This window comes from Alternaria infectoria, assembly GCF_024043175.1.
Source record: "Alternaria infectoria strain BMP 0036 chromosome Unknown scaffold_6, whole genome shotgun sequence".
Taxonomy (NCBI): Eukaryota; Fungi; Ascomycota; class Dothideomycetes; order Pleosporales; family Pleosporaceae; genus Alternaria; species Alternaria infectoria.
Window position 1 is genome coordinate 255044 of NW_026250695.1, and position 15121 is coordinate 270164.

Consider the following 15121-nt stretch of genomic DNA (forward strand, 5'->3'; position numbering starts at 1 on the left):
TATCTATGTTACATGATGCTCGTATCTCGTAATCATACCCATAGTATGGTAACACCAGAAATGATCTTCCACGCACACTTACGCAGCACTAGGCCGCGGGTGCGTCGGCAAGAAAAATGACAGAAGTGATGGACGTATACAGCTGCTTGTTGAGAGATGCAATAAGAAAGATGCATGTCGCAAGACGCAGTCTGCGATATCATTCCAAAGACGTGGTAGCTTCCTTCAGGATAGCTAGTCGAGTACACCCCAGTAACGCTCAGCGTTGAAGGTTGACGCAGAGTCGGCTTTCCACTCCGAGTCGTAGGCACTGAAGAAGAACAGATCGCCATTGAAACTCGCGCGGAGGGAGTCGAGGGCGATACGTTGGTTCTCGGGCGAGGGGACGGCTGCACCATTCGCATTACCCTGGCGAGGCCAGCCGGACTCAGTGACGATGAGGCGCTTGTTACTGCAGGCGGCTTTTACACGCTCGACTTGACTCTTGACAAATGTACCAGCATCCTGAGCTTGGGTGTTCCGGTCAAAGAAGGCGTGGATATTGACCATGACCACATCTGAGGCGCCGCAGATGGCAGGGTTATCGAGCGTAGCAGGAGCGGTCTCGACTGCGCCCACAGGTCCGTTGTAACCGGCGCTTCGTAGCTGGGTGCGTGCTTGGCCGATTGCGTCGACGACTTGGGAAGATGTCATTCTGCGTTCGTTGACGCGCTCATTTTCGACAGCGAAGAGTTGGATAACATCCCAATTGCCGCCGGCATACTGATCAATGGCGCTCTTGTAGGCTTTGATGACCTGGCTGAGATCTTCGCCGCCGCCACTGGGGTCTAGATACGCGCCACCCATGAGCTTTTGGCCGTTCTTCTGGGCGTTCTGAATTGCAAGTGGGATCTGATTGCAGTCCATGCCATAGATGCGGATGACTTTGTAGTCCTTCATGCTACTGAATTCGCTAGCAACTTCATCCGGGGTCTTGCAGTTGGCGGAGCTGCTGTACGCATCCCAAGTTATACCCAGAGGTAGAGTTCCAGCAGCGGCCTTGTCGACAGGGATGTCCTCGGGCGGGGACGCTAGTTGCGGGGGCTGAGGCTCTTGAGTAGGAGCTGGCGGCGCAGGTGAGGGTGAGGGTGACGGTGTCGTGGTCGCATCCTGAATGTCGACAGCCGTAGGCTCTGCTAGCAGAGAAGCAGATGTGGAAGACGTTGGTAAGGGAGCCGGCTCTGGCACGGCTGATGAAGTCTGCGGAGGCTCGACAGTTGACGATGTCGTCTCGGCTGTGATTGAGGGCACAGTGACAGGTGAAGTGAGGATTGTCGAAGTCGCAGTTGAATAGGGTGCGCCTGCGTCATTGACGAAGACAGCAACTTCAGCCATGACTTCGGTAACGTAGATTACCTCGGTGACAATCTTGCGCTTATGATCTGTACCTTGTTAGTGAACGATGTAACATAGACAGGCAACGATGTGACTGCAGACTCAGTGCAGCAGGCGAGACTATCGTCACAGTATGCCGCAAGTGGAGAGAATTCCGGTAACTCACTGAGTGGACGTCCGCTCGCAGAGCTTACTAGAAGGCCGGCGGCGGTAAGAGCGCTCGCGAAAACGATGGACTTCATGGTGATGATGAAGCGAGTGTTATGGGATGTTTAAGCTGGGTATACAACGTAAAGGTGCTGTGTGTGGGAATGTTGTGGGTTGTTTGGGTGAAGCCGTGCAGCGCAGTGGATGTATAGGTGCGAGAAATGAGTGAATGACTGCCTGCAGCTGAAAAGAAGGAAAGACCGACTGGGTCAGTTTAGGGAAGCTGGGAACCAACAGAGACTGTAGGGACTGTAATCGGCGTTGAAGAGGAAGCGCGGTCGGCGTTGACGACTTGGTATTGTTGCGCTGTTGTGGTACCTTTACCTGCGCTAGCGCCTTCTGGGCCTTAGGCGACGCCGTTTGGGCAATCGCGACGAACGGCGAAGGTATTCATGGATCGTCCTGCAGGGTCCAAATTTCGTGGTCGCAACTGCCTTAAGACACACGATGAGGGATGAAACGCCAACCCCAGGTTATGATAAGGAGCATGAACTGAAACCTCAACCTGCCCCAGGCGCTGGGCCACAAACATTTGGACGACTAGAACGAAGTGGAGAAGGAAACAATGTAGGTAGGAGCAGACAACACAACTAGGAGTTCGTTGGCTAGGCACATAGCTTCTCAAGACCAAGAGTACTGAGGACTGTAAACGCGGAGAAGCCAAGTGATCTGTAGACCTGCACAAGCTCATGACTGTATGAGTGGATTGGAAAGCTCTTGCCAGAAACCCACCGCTGGTTCTTGAGAAAGATAGGTCAATCCAAGTCACCATATTGGCCGATCGTTTGCAGGCCGGTGTACGGATGCAATTACAATAGCTTTAGTCTCAATGCAACAGGTGCAATATGTTTGATCGAAGGCAGCATCTATTGACATATAGCGTGTGATAAATGTTGTCCATATTTTGCGAGGCAACTAAGTTGACACCAGCCCCAGCGCTGCAAAGTTTTGTAGAAGATCAAGGAGCGCAAATTTGGAATGATAGCAGTTTGAAAGTGAAGAAAGGAAACCGAAGCGAAAGAAAGGGACACGACGAAATGCATGATGACTCGAACGATAACACTGAGAGGGGAAACATACCTGGGTACGCATAATGTTCGTGTGTGAGTAGAAACACAGAGTGAGACGAACGCATGGCAGTTCAGATCAAGCGTCCACAAGGCGCGCCCGACGTGCTAAGTATGCCGGGACTTTCAAAAGAGAGATGCGACTCCAAGAAGAAACGAAGGGTCAACAGGTCTTTAGCCTAGAGGATGCTACTCACTTGAAACCAGCTGGAGACGACGGCCTTCGACGACGTCTCTCACGAATTGAGCGAAGATTGCGAAATGCGCGCATAGTAAGCCACGCATGCAGCTTCAGAGAAGCGTCGCAAATGTCGTAGGACTTTACAGGTAATAGTATTGTAGACGAAGTGAGCTTGGCTGGAGACAAAAAGGAGGCCCGCAGCCTGCAGGCCGCCGCCCTGATGCGGGGCACGTGTGCCACAAGCCTCCAGGCTGACCCCTTTGAACTCAGGCGCGGGGCTTTCGCTCACTCACCTACTACACTCTTCTTCAATACCTCCCACAGAAGCGAGACGTGCAAATCCAGGACCGTTTATCGCGACAAGAGCGCGAAAGAAAGCACGAGTCGAGCAGAAGCCGCACAGGCAACAGCGCACGGCCAGCGCTCCCCTCTCTGTCGCCGACCGCGGGTTTCGCCTCCCGCACTGGCCCTCGCTTCGTCTAGCAAGTGCGCTGGATCCACCAACATCACCAGCAACCTTTGCTCAGTATATATAGCTAATATTTTAGGAGTATCAATGTGCAGTGCGAGGATTTGTACGAACTCATTTCTTGCCTTTTACCAGAAGTGACCGCGAGTCCCGCACAACACTGCACTTACTCAATCTTTGGAAACACCTCACCCTTCGTGGGTTCGAAACTCTGTTTTTGCACTTTTCTTTTTGCCTTTTTGGCTAACCCACACAAGCATTCACTCTACTCCGACAACGCCACAACTATTCTGTGGACACATATTTCCTGTCTTCATGTTTTTACACATCTTGAGCATCTCAATTTGGCCGGGATGCTGCAGCAGTCTTGCAATTCGCCGTAGACATCAAATGTAGGTATCATGAATCCACCCAGAAATCTGGTACTCCCAGTCTCTACAGACATAACATCAACATCATGACCCCTCCTATCATGACACGTGAACTTGTTTGAGTTCGGTACGCTTAACGCGACATCGCACAATAAACCATGCATCGTATTTTGCGTGAAGCACACATCCACGTCCTCACTCACCGCAGTTATGGACGCAGCGCAGAGCATAAACGGTAAGTTACTCGTGCCCACATCGCTGTGCAGTTGGCTAACAGAGCTCTACCAACAGAGAACGCTTCTTTCCTCTACGGCCATGAGCATCAGTACAAGATTATCATCCTTCCAACATGCACATGCGAAAAGGGATTTAGGGCCCTCCTTATCGCTAAATACCGTGAGGCTGGCCAAGCAGTTATTGCAGTCAATGATGGCGCTGTGTTCCACGGCGATACCGTCGTTGGAGGTTTGCGACGTGCAAGCCAGCGAGCAGCGGTAGACGCACTGAGCCACCGACTTATGTCGCTCGTTGGATATCTTAGCCGTAAGTCTTTCAGGTATACGTGTCAGGGCGCAGCGAACTTGCGAATGCTAACATTATGTAGAAAGGGCTGGCCTCAAAGACGGTGATACCTTCGTCACCAGGTACAAGAACGGTCGCACTACGATTCGTGTCAAACATCCCGACAGAACAAGGTCGAAGGCGACGATCAAGACCGGGGATATCAAGAGAACAGTTCCGGCCTGTAGTGCGACTCCTTCGAACGGAAGCGATGTTACGTGCTGTGAGAAAGAGCGCGAGAGGCTAGAGTACGAGAGTCAGAAAAGGGAGGTCGAGAGACATAACAAGAAGATCGATAAGCAGTTGGAAGATGCTGCGAAGCAGTTGGATGCTCCTGAGAAGGAGTGGGACGCTTCTGAGAAGGAGTGGAATGATGCGAAGAAGTTCAATGATGAAGATAAGAGAAGATGTTGTGTCGTCATGTGAGCAGGAGGAGTCGATGGAGGAGGACGGTCATAATACCTATCTCCAAGGTCACTCTGGAGTGATATTTGCTCGGCGATAGTCGCGGACTAAGAGTAGTAATACAAAGGCGATGCGAATAGCATCTACTCACACGACCAATCAAGTGGACCCCCCAAGTCTAACACTTCATCTTGATTCCCCTCCTCTTCTCATTCTCTCTCCATTCAAACATGAACTGTACACCGGTGAACAGTGCGCCACAAGCCGTAGCAAGGAACATCCAGCCGGACCAACTCCCTACGATACCACGCACCAAGTCCTTGAGACCATCGACGCCCAGTGCAAAACCAACGAGATTAGCTGTCATGAGCATGAGGATTTCGAAAACGGCGCCGACTCCGCATAACCAGCGATACGCATCCGGACTGTCCTTCCACTTCCTCGCCGGGAAGATGTACGAAGCAATAATCTCTGGGAGAACGAAGAGAGTGACCAGCCAACCCCACATCAGCAACCGAAGCTGGATATCGTGCCAAATCGCGATGAAGGTAAACACGGCGAGGTAGTTTCCAACCGATCTTGCCTTGCCCCAGAGACCATCTCCTCTGTTGCCACCCAGCGGGATGTAAAGGTATCTCAAACTCCACTTGTTGAAGCTACGATGCCAACCGCGCCAGAAGTGCATGACGGAGTAATTGTCTGACATGCATCTGACCATGTTCTCTGGTGGGTCGATGCCATCCAGGAGTGACCAGAGACGGAAGAAACGCCATGGGATGAGCAGCTTTAGCCAGATGTGCTTCAGGTTGAAGAAGCCTAGCATGCTAAGCTGGGCTGGCGTGTATTGCGACCAGTCGGGCCTCTCATGGAAGATGGCGACCATATACATGTAGTGGATCATGATTTCCATTGTCAGAAGAACGACAATGAAGCGGACGAGGTAGAGTGTTGTTCGCTTGGTGGTGATGCTGTGGGGTCTGTACCGGCATTGAGCGATGTAATCGTTGAACGTGATGATGGGCCCAGCGAGGTAGAGGGGCGAGTACATGGCATAGGCGAAGTAATTGCGGAAAGTATAGTCAGTAGGCTTGGCGGGTATCGTGACGCGGTCCCGCTCTGAGAGGTTGGAGGCGTCGAGTTGTTTCTTCTTGATGTTATTAGCTATATCGAACTAAGGGTGGGTGGGTAAAGTACTTCAATGGAACTACCCGTCCGAGAGTTGAGGCTCCAATAGTGATCGAGATTGAAGCTGATCAACCGGAGTATGGTGAAGTTGAAAAGAACCTCCCACCGAGGTATCAGACCACCATAGCTGTCTAGAGTGTGACCGAAGTTGGGTGCTGGTTGACCTTTCTCCGACAATGTGGATGGAAGGAAAGTGCCAAGTATGTTGGCATACGAGTAGCCGTCTGAGAACTCGTTTGCAAATAGAGTCCCGACGTTGAAGATCCATGTAGCAGCCGGTACAAATTGGCGAGGGAGCTTCGTGCCGATGCAGTAGTTGGCATAAAGAATGGCGACAATCTTGAATGCTGAGAAGCCATGAAGGGCGGCAAGGAATATAGCGGCAAATAAAAGGTCGAATGAGATGCGCTGGTTCATACGGGCATCCGCTGCAGCACCTGGGGTTAAGCCCATAGTAAGGCCATTGCCGGCAGAGGGCCGAACTTGAGTATACGTTCCCGCCCTCCAGAACGAATCATAGGCCTTACGCAGAATAGGATGAAGCAGAACAACGATGAAGAGGTAGGGAATGTTCTGGCGGAACCCGCTGTACTGAGCATCGGTATTGTCCTGAGGAGTTAGACAATGGCATGTGACAGTCGATGTTGCAACGTACTACTTTGCGGCCAGGTATCCAGCCATCCGAGAGAAGATGTTCAAATTTCGGATAGTTTGGATGGGATTCTGCATAACGATCAGCTTCCCTCATCCTCTGCGGGCCCATTTGGACGAACCTTGGGAAACATCCAGTACCAACTTGAACATGAAGAACACGCTGGCTGCAATGGACACGTAGTAGAAGTAGAACTCCGGCGTTGACCATAGTGGCGCATGACTTCTATTTTCTAGGCTCTTGTCTCCATTTCGTCCATCTTTGACTGGCACTGGTCCAGCGGGATCAAGTTTGGCCTCTTCGAGCGCCTCTTTCGGGGGTGCGGTGGCCGGTACAACGAAGCGTGTATCGAGGGTATCCAGCGAGTAGAGCTGGCGAATGAATTTGAGCGCCATTGTATTGCCTAGACTATCTCCTCATCTTCCAGTGTTCAAGGGACCCTGTGTATGTGCCCCTGAAGTATGCGGAGGGGAGGCGCGGGGGACAAGTGCGGTGATGGAGGCCAGGTCCGCAACCTCAACTTTTGGAGTTCGCGTCTGGCAGCAGCTTCGCTCCAACACCAACGCCCATCCTGCAAGGACAGCGCCCAAAGCACCTCGAATACCCATTATCACGCGTCAATCAGGCCTCACGTATACAAGCGAATCTTTATCAAGCTTTGCGCATTGCGATAGTCGCGCGCGATGAACATTCCCAACGCATCGACCGCACCAGCTGCGGGAGAGTACGCCGGAGGTACGCGAAGCTCGACGGAGCTCTACATGCAGCGCACGCTAACTGAGAACCATAGATGAGGTCTCTGCGATCGTTCTCGACCCCGGCTACTCGACCGTTCGCGCTGGATTCGCTGGCGAGGACGTGCCCAAGTCCGTCTGCCCTTCCTTTTACGGCCAAACATCCTCAGGCGAACACCTCTTTGGCGAGAATGCGATACATGCGCCGGTCGGCGGTCTCGACATTAAGAACTATTGGGGCTCAGACGGCATTGTAGAGGACTGGGATACAGCGACCAAGCTGTGGGAGTATGCGATCACGAGCCGACTCACCGGCGCAAAACCAACCGACCCTACCAAGAACGGGCTGAACGATGGCAACGGCGAGAATGAGAATGGGGAGGCTATGGATGTGGATATGGACGCGTTAGAAAACAACGAGAAGCCGCTGGAAGACAGCCCGCTGTTGGTCACAGAACCAGGCTGGAACAGCGCAAAGGCGCGGGAAAAATACATCGAGATTGCCATGGAGGACTGGGGCACGCCAGCTTTCTTCTTGCAGAAGACTGGTGTATTGGCTGCCTTTGCATCAGGAAAAGCGTCAGGCATCATCATTGACGTCGGCGCGTCGCATACATCCGTCACACCTGTGCTCGACGGCATGGTGCTGCGGAAGGGTGTCCAGAAATCGCCTCTAGCAGGCAACTTTGTCTCTGACCAGATACGGACGTCATTCAAGCAGGCCCAGCCTGAAGTGCCATTGACACCGCACTACATGGTCAAGAGCAAGACACCAGTCGACGCTGGCGCACCCGCCCAAGCAACCTACAAGACATTCGAGACACCACCGACCGACTCGTTCCGCCTAAACGAAGAGGAGCGCATTCTCACGTCCTTCAAGGAATCCGTCGTAGAAGTCTGGCCCGGCCCCGGCCGCTTCAGCACCAACGAAGAGCTGGCAAAGAGCATGCCAGGCCGACCGTTCGAAATGCCCGACGGCTGGAACCAAGTCTTCGGCATCGAGAGGTTCCGCGCCGCAGAGGGCCTCTTCGACCACAACGCCGCGCTCGCCAGCGAAACCATGCCCGCGCCGAAGCCTGAACAGACAATCCCCCGACTCGTACAAGCAGCAGTCCAACAAGTCGACGCCGACCAACGTCCTCTCCTCCTCTCCAACATTGTCGTAACAGGTGGCTCGACGCTACTCTACAAGTTCAACGAGCGCCTCAACTACGAAATCAACGCCATCTACCCCAGCACCAGGAACAAGCTCATTGCACCCGGTAGCGTGGTGGAGAGGAAATACGCAGCCTGGATTGGTGGCAGTATACTAGCTAGTTTGGGCAGTTTCCACCAGCTGTGGATCTCGAGGAAGGAGTACGAGGAGCATGGTGCTGGTATTGTCGAGAAGAGATGTCGTTAGGCACGGCGTGATGGATGCGATGCGGAGTCCATGTTTCACTGAGGGTCGCTAGACTTCTATTGTTCTGTTAGGTAGAGTAATGCACAAAAGATTTCATGACTGAATGCTGTTCACATCGAATGCTTGCTCTGAATGTTTGGTGAAGTGGTTCATTGATCGTCATCATATTGCCTTGTAGCTATTTGGCTGTGGTTCGTCGGGAACCCCGTTTCGGTGTATAATACACGTTCATGTTCGTAACGCCATCTTACATCGCCCCGGAGTTAGAGCAAAACCTATGAGTCTATATCCATTGTCTCTGCTGTGCCGGCCACATCACCATCCTTGAGCTCGTGTACGGTCACGTACTTGCTGATCTCCTCCTTTGTGATGATCTTCTCGTTCAGCACCGCCGTAGTTCCCCGCTGGAACCTGTAGTTCCTCTGCTTGGGCTGCCTGGTGTTTGGTGTCTTGTAGTTCCTCATCAGAGTGGTCTTGTCCTCTGTGATGACCGCTACGTCCACGTTGCTACCGGAACCCAGATCGTTCCAGATACCCGCCTCGATGGCGTTTGCGCATAGTGTGACGGCATCCTCTCGCGACAGATCGGACTTCCACTGTGTCTCGAAAACGGACATGGCGGCCAATGAACCTGAGCCCATGGTGACGTACGGCAGCTTGTCGGTGGAACCGTGGGCGTGGACGGTGAAGAGATGTGCGCCGGTGGGGTCGACACCCGCAATGACGAGGTAGGCGCCAATGTGGCCCTGGTGGCGGAACAGGTGCTGCTTCAACATGGTCATGCAGGTAACGACGCGGGGCTTGCGGCCGGTGGAGAGGGCGTGCAGTTCGAGGTTCGAGGAAATGATGGCGGTGGTGAACTCGGTGTCGGCGGCGGTACCGGCACCCGCGCACCAGATGTGAGGGGAGATGTAGTGGAGTTTCTCGCAGTTCTGCGGTGCATGTCAGACCAGTGTCCATGGTGGTGGTTGTGTCTATGGCGGGGACGAGCCTACCTTGTCTGCTACAATGGGACCGCTGGTAGCTCGTGTGTCTGCTGCGATGACTACACCGCCGTTGAACAGGCATCCCACAATGGTCGTTCCTGTGCTTGTCGCCTTGGGCAGCGGGATGCCCTGGGCGTGGAGAGCCGCATTGCGGTTGTGGTTGGAGAAGTCGAAGCCGCCCATGGTGTTGGTGTGAGGTGTCGGTGAAGGCGTGGGGTGTTTGCTGCGGAGACGGCGTGTATAGTGGTAAAGGTGGTGATGTCGCGCGTCTCTTCGGGTTGTCTAGGCGGTCGGCGGCGAGGGTGAGTTGCGTAGCTGTCGTGCCTGGAGCTTGGATGGAGCCTTGGCGCAGCGATGAGCTCCACTAGCTCGGGAACTTTCTCAGAACAACAAAGCGCGTCGCTTCAGAGCGTCGAGCTAATGGTCGCATGCTTGTCGCTCGACTATCCAGAGCGCCAGGCACCATCTCCTTGCATCTCCGCCGTTTCAATCACCTTCACCTGCTCCCGCCTAGCCTAGAACGGCCTGTTTGCTCTTTCCCAAAACACACCAAGGCTAGCACGCGCTCCCGCGCTCGTCCTCCGATGCATATATGAATAAGCTGAGAACTCCGACGCGCGACACCAAGCCGAGCCTCCTACGCGCCAGAACCTGTTCGGCCTGCAAGTCCTGCAGAATGTCTAAGATTCCCGCGCCGGCTGTCGAGGCTGGGCCTGAGGTGCCCGAAGTTGAGACTGAGGTAGCTACAGCTCGCACCAGACCGCCATGCGACGGCACTAACAAGTTCACAGCATCTCGGCTTCAAGGTCCTCAACCAGGGCAAACAGGGCCCCAAGAAGGTCAAGATCCTGCCCCGGCCATGGCCCGCCGATAATCTGCCACCTGCGTGCGCAAACCTCCTCTCCGTCGCCTCCAAGCCCGCCCTTCTCGCTGCTGCCGGCCCCAACATCCTCGTCATCGCGTCCACAGACTCCGTGCGCAGCGCCTTCCAGAACAAGACCATAGCCGATGACATCGCAAACGCCGATGACCCGCGTCTGGAAGAGCGCGACATTGACGTCGTAGCAGACTTCACGCCCGATATCACCATCTCTACTCCCAACCTCCGCCATGTCGCTTTCTCCGCCGATGGAGATTTCTTGGTTACATCTGATGAGGCCGACGGCGGCGTCGCTGCGTACAATGTTGCGAGTGTCGTTAGCCAAGGCAAGAAAGACGCGGACACGAAACTGGCGACCGACGCACCCGTTCGCGCTCTCCTCCCAAACCCCTCCCCCGAATTCGAACAATACTTCGCCATAGTCCTCGATAACGGCAAGCTCGAGATATGCGATGTGGAGAAGGGCGTCAAGAAGACGATTCGAGAGGCACACGTCAACTGCGCCGCTTGGAGTGCGCGTGGAAAGGCTGTAGTCTCTGGCTCTATTGATGGCACCTGCGCTATACACATGACCGCTGGAGATCTAAGAGGTATCGTTCCTCGACCTCCAGACGTCGATGAAAACTACGAGGTGACCGGCGTGTCGTGGCTGAAAACTGAAGAATTCCTTGCTGTCTACTCTCTGAAGGACCAAGACCAGGACAACCCGGAGCAAAAGAAGTACAGCGTCATCAAATCGGCCAAGGGCTGGGGATCCTTCACGTACCATTCCTTTGTCTGGGATCCTCTTCCCGAGGCATTCGAAGCTCCACGTCGCCAACTACCTGCACGGATTTCGTCCACACGCCTACAAAACTGGAAGCCCGATCTCGACGACATGCTCATCATGACCTCCTCCCACGCAGACTCCATCGCAATACTTGCCTCCACAAGCAACAAGATCTCTCCGGATCAAGAAACCTGCAACGAGCTCATGATGGTCAACGTGGACGATACGAAGAAGGCTCAGGTGCCGCGAACCGCTTATGGAGACGAGGAAATGGACAGCGTCTTCATTGGCGAGGCGCTTGATCTTTCGAGCAAGGAGAAGATACTGCGCCCCATTCCCGCCCTGGAAGAGATCAACGAGGCGCCGTGGCCGCTCCCTGCATACATGGCTCTGACCCACGAAGGTCTTCTTGCGGCCTGGTGGGTGATGTGGAACAAATCTATCGAGGCTGGAGAACGCTACCCCGGTCTCATCTTCAAGAGCGAAGCCACACAGCATGCGCCTTCTTCTACTCCGAGGGCATCCACGCCTGCGTCCAAACTCCCGGTTGCTACATCTACCCCTTTCAGCAAGTCCATGGGAACACCCGGCACCCCAGGAACAGCTGGCATCCCCCACTTTGGCAACGCTGGAAACGGATTCGGTACACCAACTCCCGCTCTGATGAAGCCTCAACCGCCCGGCTTTGGAACGCCCGGATTCGGTACTGCTGCTACCAATTTGCCTGCTCCAACTTTCGGTAAACCTGCACAGCCTTCATTTGGTGCTCCATCTTCAATTGGTAAGCCTCCTCAGCCAGCTTTTGGTGCCCCCTCTGCAATCGGCACTCCCGCCAAACCTGCCTTTGGCGCTCCTTCTGCAGTAGGTGCCGGCTCCGGATTCGGCGCAGTAGGTGGAATGGGCGGCAAAGCATCTCCATGGGGAGCGGCCTCTCAAACTCCAGAGTCAAAATCCAACCCATTCTCGGCCGCTGCTGGTGGTTCGTCGGGATTCGCCCAATTCAAAACTGCTGGAGGGTCAAACTCCTTTTCGAGCTTTGGAAGCAACAACTCTGCACAAGCTGGCTCCGGGTTCGGAGCACTCGGGCAAGGGCAACAGAAATCTGGCTTTGGAGGTCTGAAGACAGAGCCAAGCTTTGGTTCTACTGTCACCGTTGGCTCTGGGACTGGATCTTCGCTACCCTCCTGGGCGAACACGCCCGCTCAGCAAAGCAGCTCGATCTTTGGACAGCCAGACAAGTCATCGTTCAACACGGCCTCGTTCGAGTCGAAGGACTCCGATGCGAGCGAGGCAAACGACCGAAAGAGGGACGAAGCTACACCTACACCACAAGCTCAGCCGTCCCAAGGCTTGTTCGGCCTTGCAGGTGGCTTCAAGCTCGGCACTACTTTTGCAAGTGACGGTACAGCTAAGGACGATCCAGCGAAGCCTGCGGCTCCTGCCAACGGTTCCTTCTTCGGCAGTGACTTCTCCAACATGCTAGGAAAGACAGGGATGAAGCCGCCCGCAACCCCAGCGAGCGAAAACCCCCCAAATTGGGTCTCCACGACACCGGCATCCCCGCCAAAGCAGAAGTCGTTGTTCCCCAGTGATACTCCTGCAAAGGAGAGCGCAACCCCCAAGGCTGCACCACCTGTGCAAGAGCCCGCTACTCCGGTGGACGACGCACCTTTGCCACCAGACTTCACTAAGGCTAAGCCGGCGAAAACTGAGGACGCACCTCTACCTCCAGACTTCATCAACACAAAGTTGCCGAATTCGACTAGCGACGATTTGCCTCCGCTAGCTGGTAGTCCTGGCGTTGAGGTGGAAGCACCTAGTTCGTCTGGAGATGTATCTCCCATTGACAACGAAGACGAGGAAGAACATGATCACGACCATGACGACGAGAGCGAAGAGGATGATGACGAGGAAGGTTTCTCTGATGAGGAGGACGATGAGGAGGTTGAAGAAGTCGACGACACATACCCGCCAAACAAGACAACAAAGCCGCAAGCCGCGAAGGCGGGTACCTGGAGCTTCCAGGACAGTGTGAACCAGTCGCGGCAGTTCTTCCCCCCTGCACCGACTCCTCCCACAATGAAGTCCGGCGCCACATCACAGTCCGGAAGCAGCGCTTCACCAGCCCAGCCTTCTTTGTTCGCTCAGGCCTCGAAACCTGCCGCCAACCAACCATCGTTCTCAGGCTCATCGCTGTTCGGACAGCAACCGAACAAAGGCCCCTTCTCTGGTAAACCTGATCAGTCGTCGATGTCTGCGAAACCGAACTTCCCGCCTCCGACGAACCGCGCCCAAGACCTTCGCTCGCCTAGCCCAGCTCGTTCGAGCTCAGCTTCTCGTCTCCGACGGGAACCTTTAGTCGCACCGGGTGCTTCATTGAGCTCATCCATGCAGGGGTCTAAGCCGCCCACGCCACAGCCACAGGTCTCTGATCTTGAAGATGAAGAGGACGAGCGGATACGCGCACAGCTTGCGCAGCCGATCGAGCCGAGCCGGGACCTGGAGGAGTTTGTCGCATACCAGAACTACACTGGTGGTAAATCACCTAGCAAGACAGGTCACGCCGCTCAGATCGAGTTGATTTACAAAGACATCAACGGTATGGTGGATGCACTTGGCTGGAACGCTCGATCTATCAAGTCGTTTACACAATACCACCTACAGCCCCAGGCTGGTCACCAAATCGATCGACGTATGCTGGATGATGTCCAAGACCAAGGACCTCACGGCTCATGGTTCGAGAACTTCACTTTGTGCGAGATTCAAGCCTTGCGATCTCTTGAAGATCAGCTTGAACAAGAGCTGGATGCAGGGCGGGTACAGGATGTGCTCCTCAAGCTCACACAGCTCGCTCGTCTTCTTCACGACAAGGCCAAGCTCATGACTCGTCTTAATGACATACGCCGCCAAATCATCAATCGCAAGGACCCCGAAAAGGCAGAAGCTCTCCGAAAGGCACCATTGCCAAAGGAGCTTGCCGATGGACAGAAGGCTCTGCGCAACGACTATGCTCAGCTTTTGACGTCGCTACGCAAGGCTGAAGATGCAGTCGCAGTCCTACGCTCGCGTCTGGTGTCCCACAACGCACAGAACGGCAGCACAAAGTCAGTGCCTTCCATGGAGGCTGTCAAGAAGACAGTCCTCCGGTTGGCCAATCTTGCTGAGCAGAAGAACAACGACATCCTCGTCCTAGAGGCCCAATTGCGCAAGATCGGCCTCGCAGACTCCAGTCGTCCTTCCTCATCTTCATCACGCAACGCTGGTACACCCCGACGGTCACGCGGTACGGATCTCCGCCGCAGCATTGCCGATACGCCTTACGCCACCCCGCCTACCAATCGCAACAAGATGACCCTGACCGATCTAAGCCGTCGTGCTCTAACTCCCGAAGTTGAGAGCACGCCTACGCCCAGCAAGGGCTATGGCCTGTTCTACACACCCGAAGGCAGTCCGACATCGGGCAAGGAGATCGCGCGTTTGAGCGACCTGGTTGACGACAATATTGATAGCTTGCGACAGACCGCCAGGACAAGGAAGCAGGTCGCTAAGGGTCTTAAGAATGCCCTTCTCGACCGTGGGATCAAGGTCACAAAGGTCAATTGAGTACTACATTCTGTCGATATCGGTGTTGGATTATGATTGTGTATGATTAAGCGTACTTGTTATTTGGGACGTTTGGATAGCGATTGCATGCATGGGGGATCGAAAAGGAAAATGTAATACATCTTGCATAGATAGAGCATGGGAAAGCGTGAATATTGATTGGCCTCCAGATGTCGATTCGCTCACTAACTGACGGTGACTCTTTCTCTCTTTCACTCTTGCTTTCACTTTCCTTGGCGGTCTGCAAACGCGTCGCGAACCCACCGCGCGTCCAA

General features: G+C 54.3%; 5 protein-coding genes across 5 annotated transcripts; 3 read left to right on the forward strand and 2 right to left on the reverse strand.

Annotated features, from left to right (window-relative positions):
- Nucleotides 1–234: 234 nt before the first annotated feature.
- On the reverse strand, nt 235–1616 carry J4E92_004381 (uncharacterized protein; the record flags this gene model as incomplete). The annotated part of the gene is made up of 2 exons (XM_051495771.1): nt 235–1421; nt 1541–1616. 2 exons carry the CDS (start codon nt 1614–1616, stop codon nt 235–237), a joined length of 1263 nt encoding a protein of 420 aa, XP_051353611.1.
- A 2263-nt stretch (nt 1617–3879) lies between these two features.
- Nucleotides 3880–4656, forward strand: J4E92_004382 (uncharacterized protein; the record flags this gene model as incomplete). The annotated part of the gene is made up of 3 exons (XM_051495772.1): nt 3880–3904; nt 3961–4212; nt 4274–4656. 3 exons carry the CDS (start codon nt 3880–3882, stop codon nt 4654–4656), a joined length of 660 nt encoding a protein of 219 aa, XP_051353612.1.
- A 2499-nt stretch (nt 4657–7155) lies between these two features.
- J4E92_004383 (uncharacterized protein) lies at nt 7156–8608 on the forward strand (the record flags this gene model as incomplete). Its single annotated transcript, XM_051495773.1, has 2 exons — nt 7156–7207; nt 7263–8608. 2 exons carry the CDS (start codon nt 7156–7158, stop codon nt 8606–8608), a joined length of 1398 nt encoding a protein of 465 aa, XP_051353613.1.
- Nucleotides 8609–8883: 275 nt separating this feature from the next.
- PUP1 (proteasome core particle subunit beta 2) lies at nt 8884–9777 on the reverse strand (the record flags this gene model as incomplete). Its single annotated transcript, XM_051495774.1, has 2 exons — nt 8884–9540; nt 9604–9777. The coding sequence occupies 2 exons, from the start codon at nt 9775–9777 to the stop codon at nt 8884–8886; spliced, it is 831 nt and encodes a 276-aa protein (XP_051353614.1).
- Nucleotides 9778–10270: 493 nt separating this feature from the next.
- On the forward strand, nt 10271–14846 carry J4E92_004385 (uncharacterized protein; the record flags this gene model as incomplete). Its single annotated transcript, XM_051495775.1, has 2 exons — nt 10271–10333; nt 10386–14846. 2 exons carry the CDS (start codon nt 10271–10273, stop codon nt 14844–14846), a joined length of 4524 nt encoding a protein of 1507 aa, XP_051353615.1.
- Nucleotides 14847–15121: the final 275 nt, after the last annotated feature.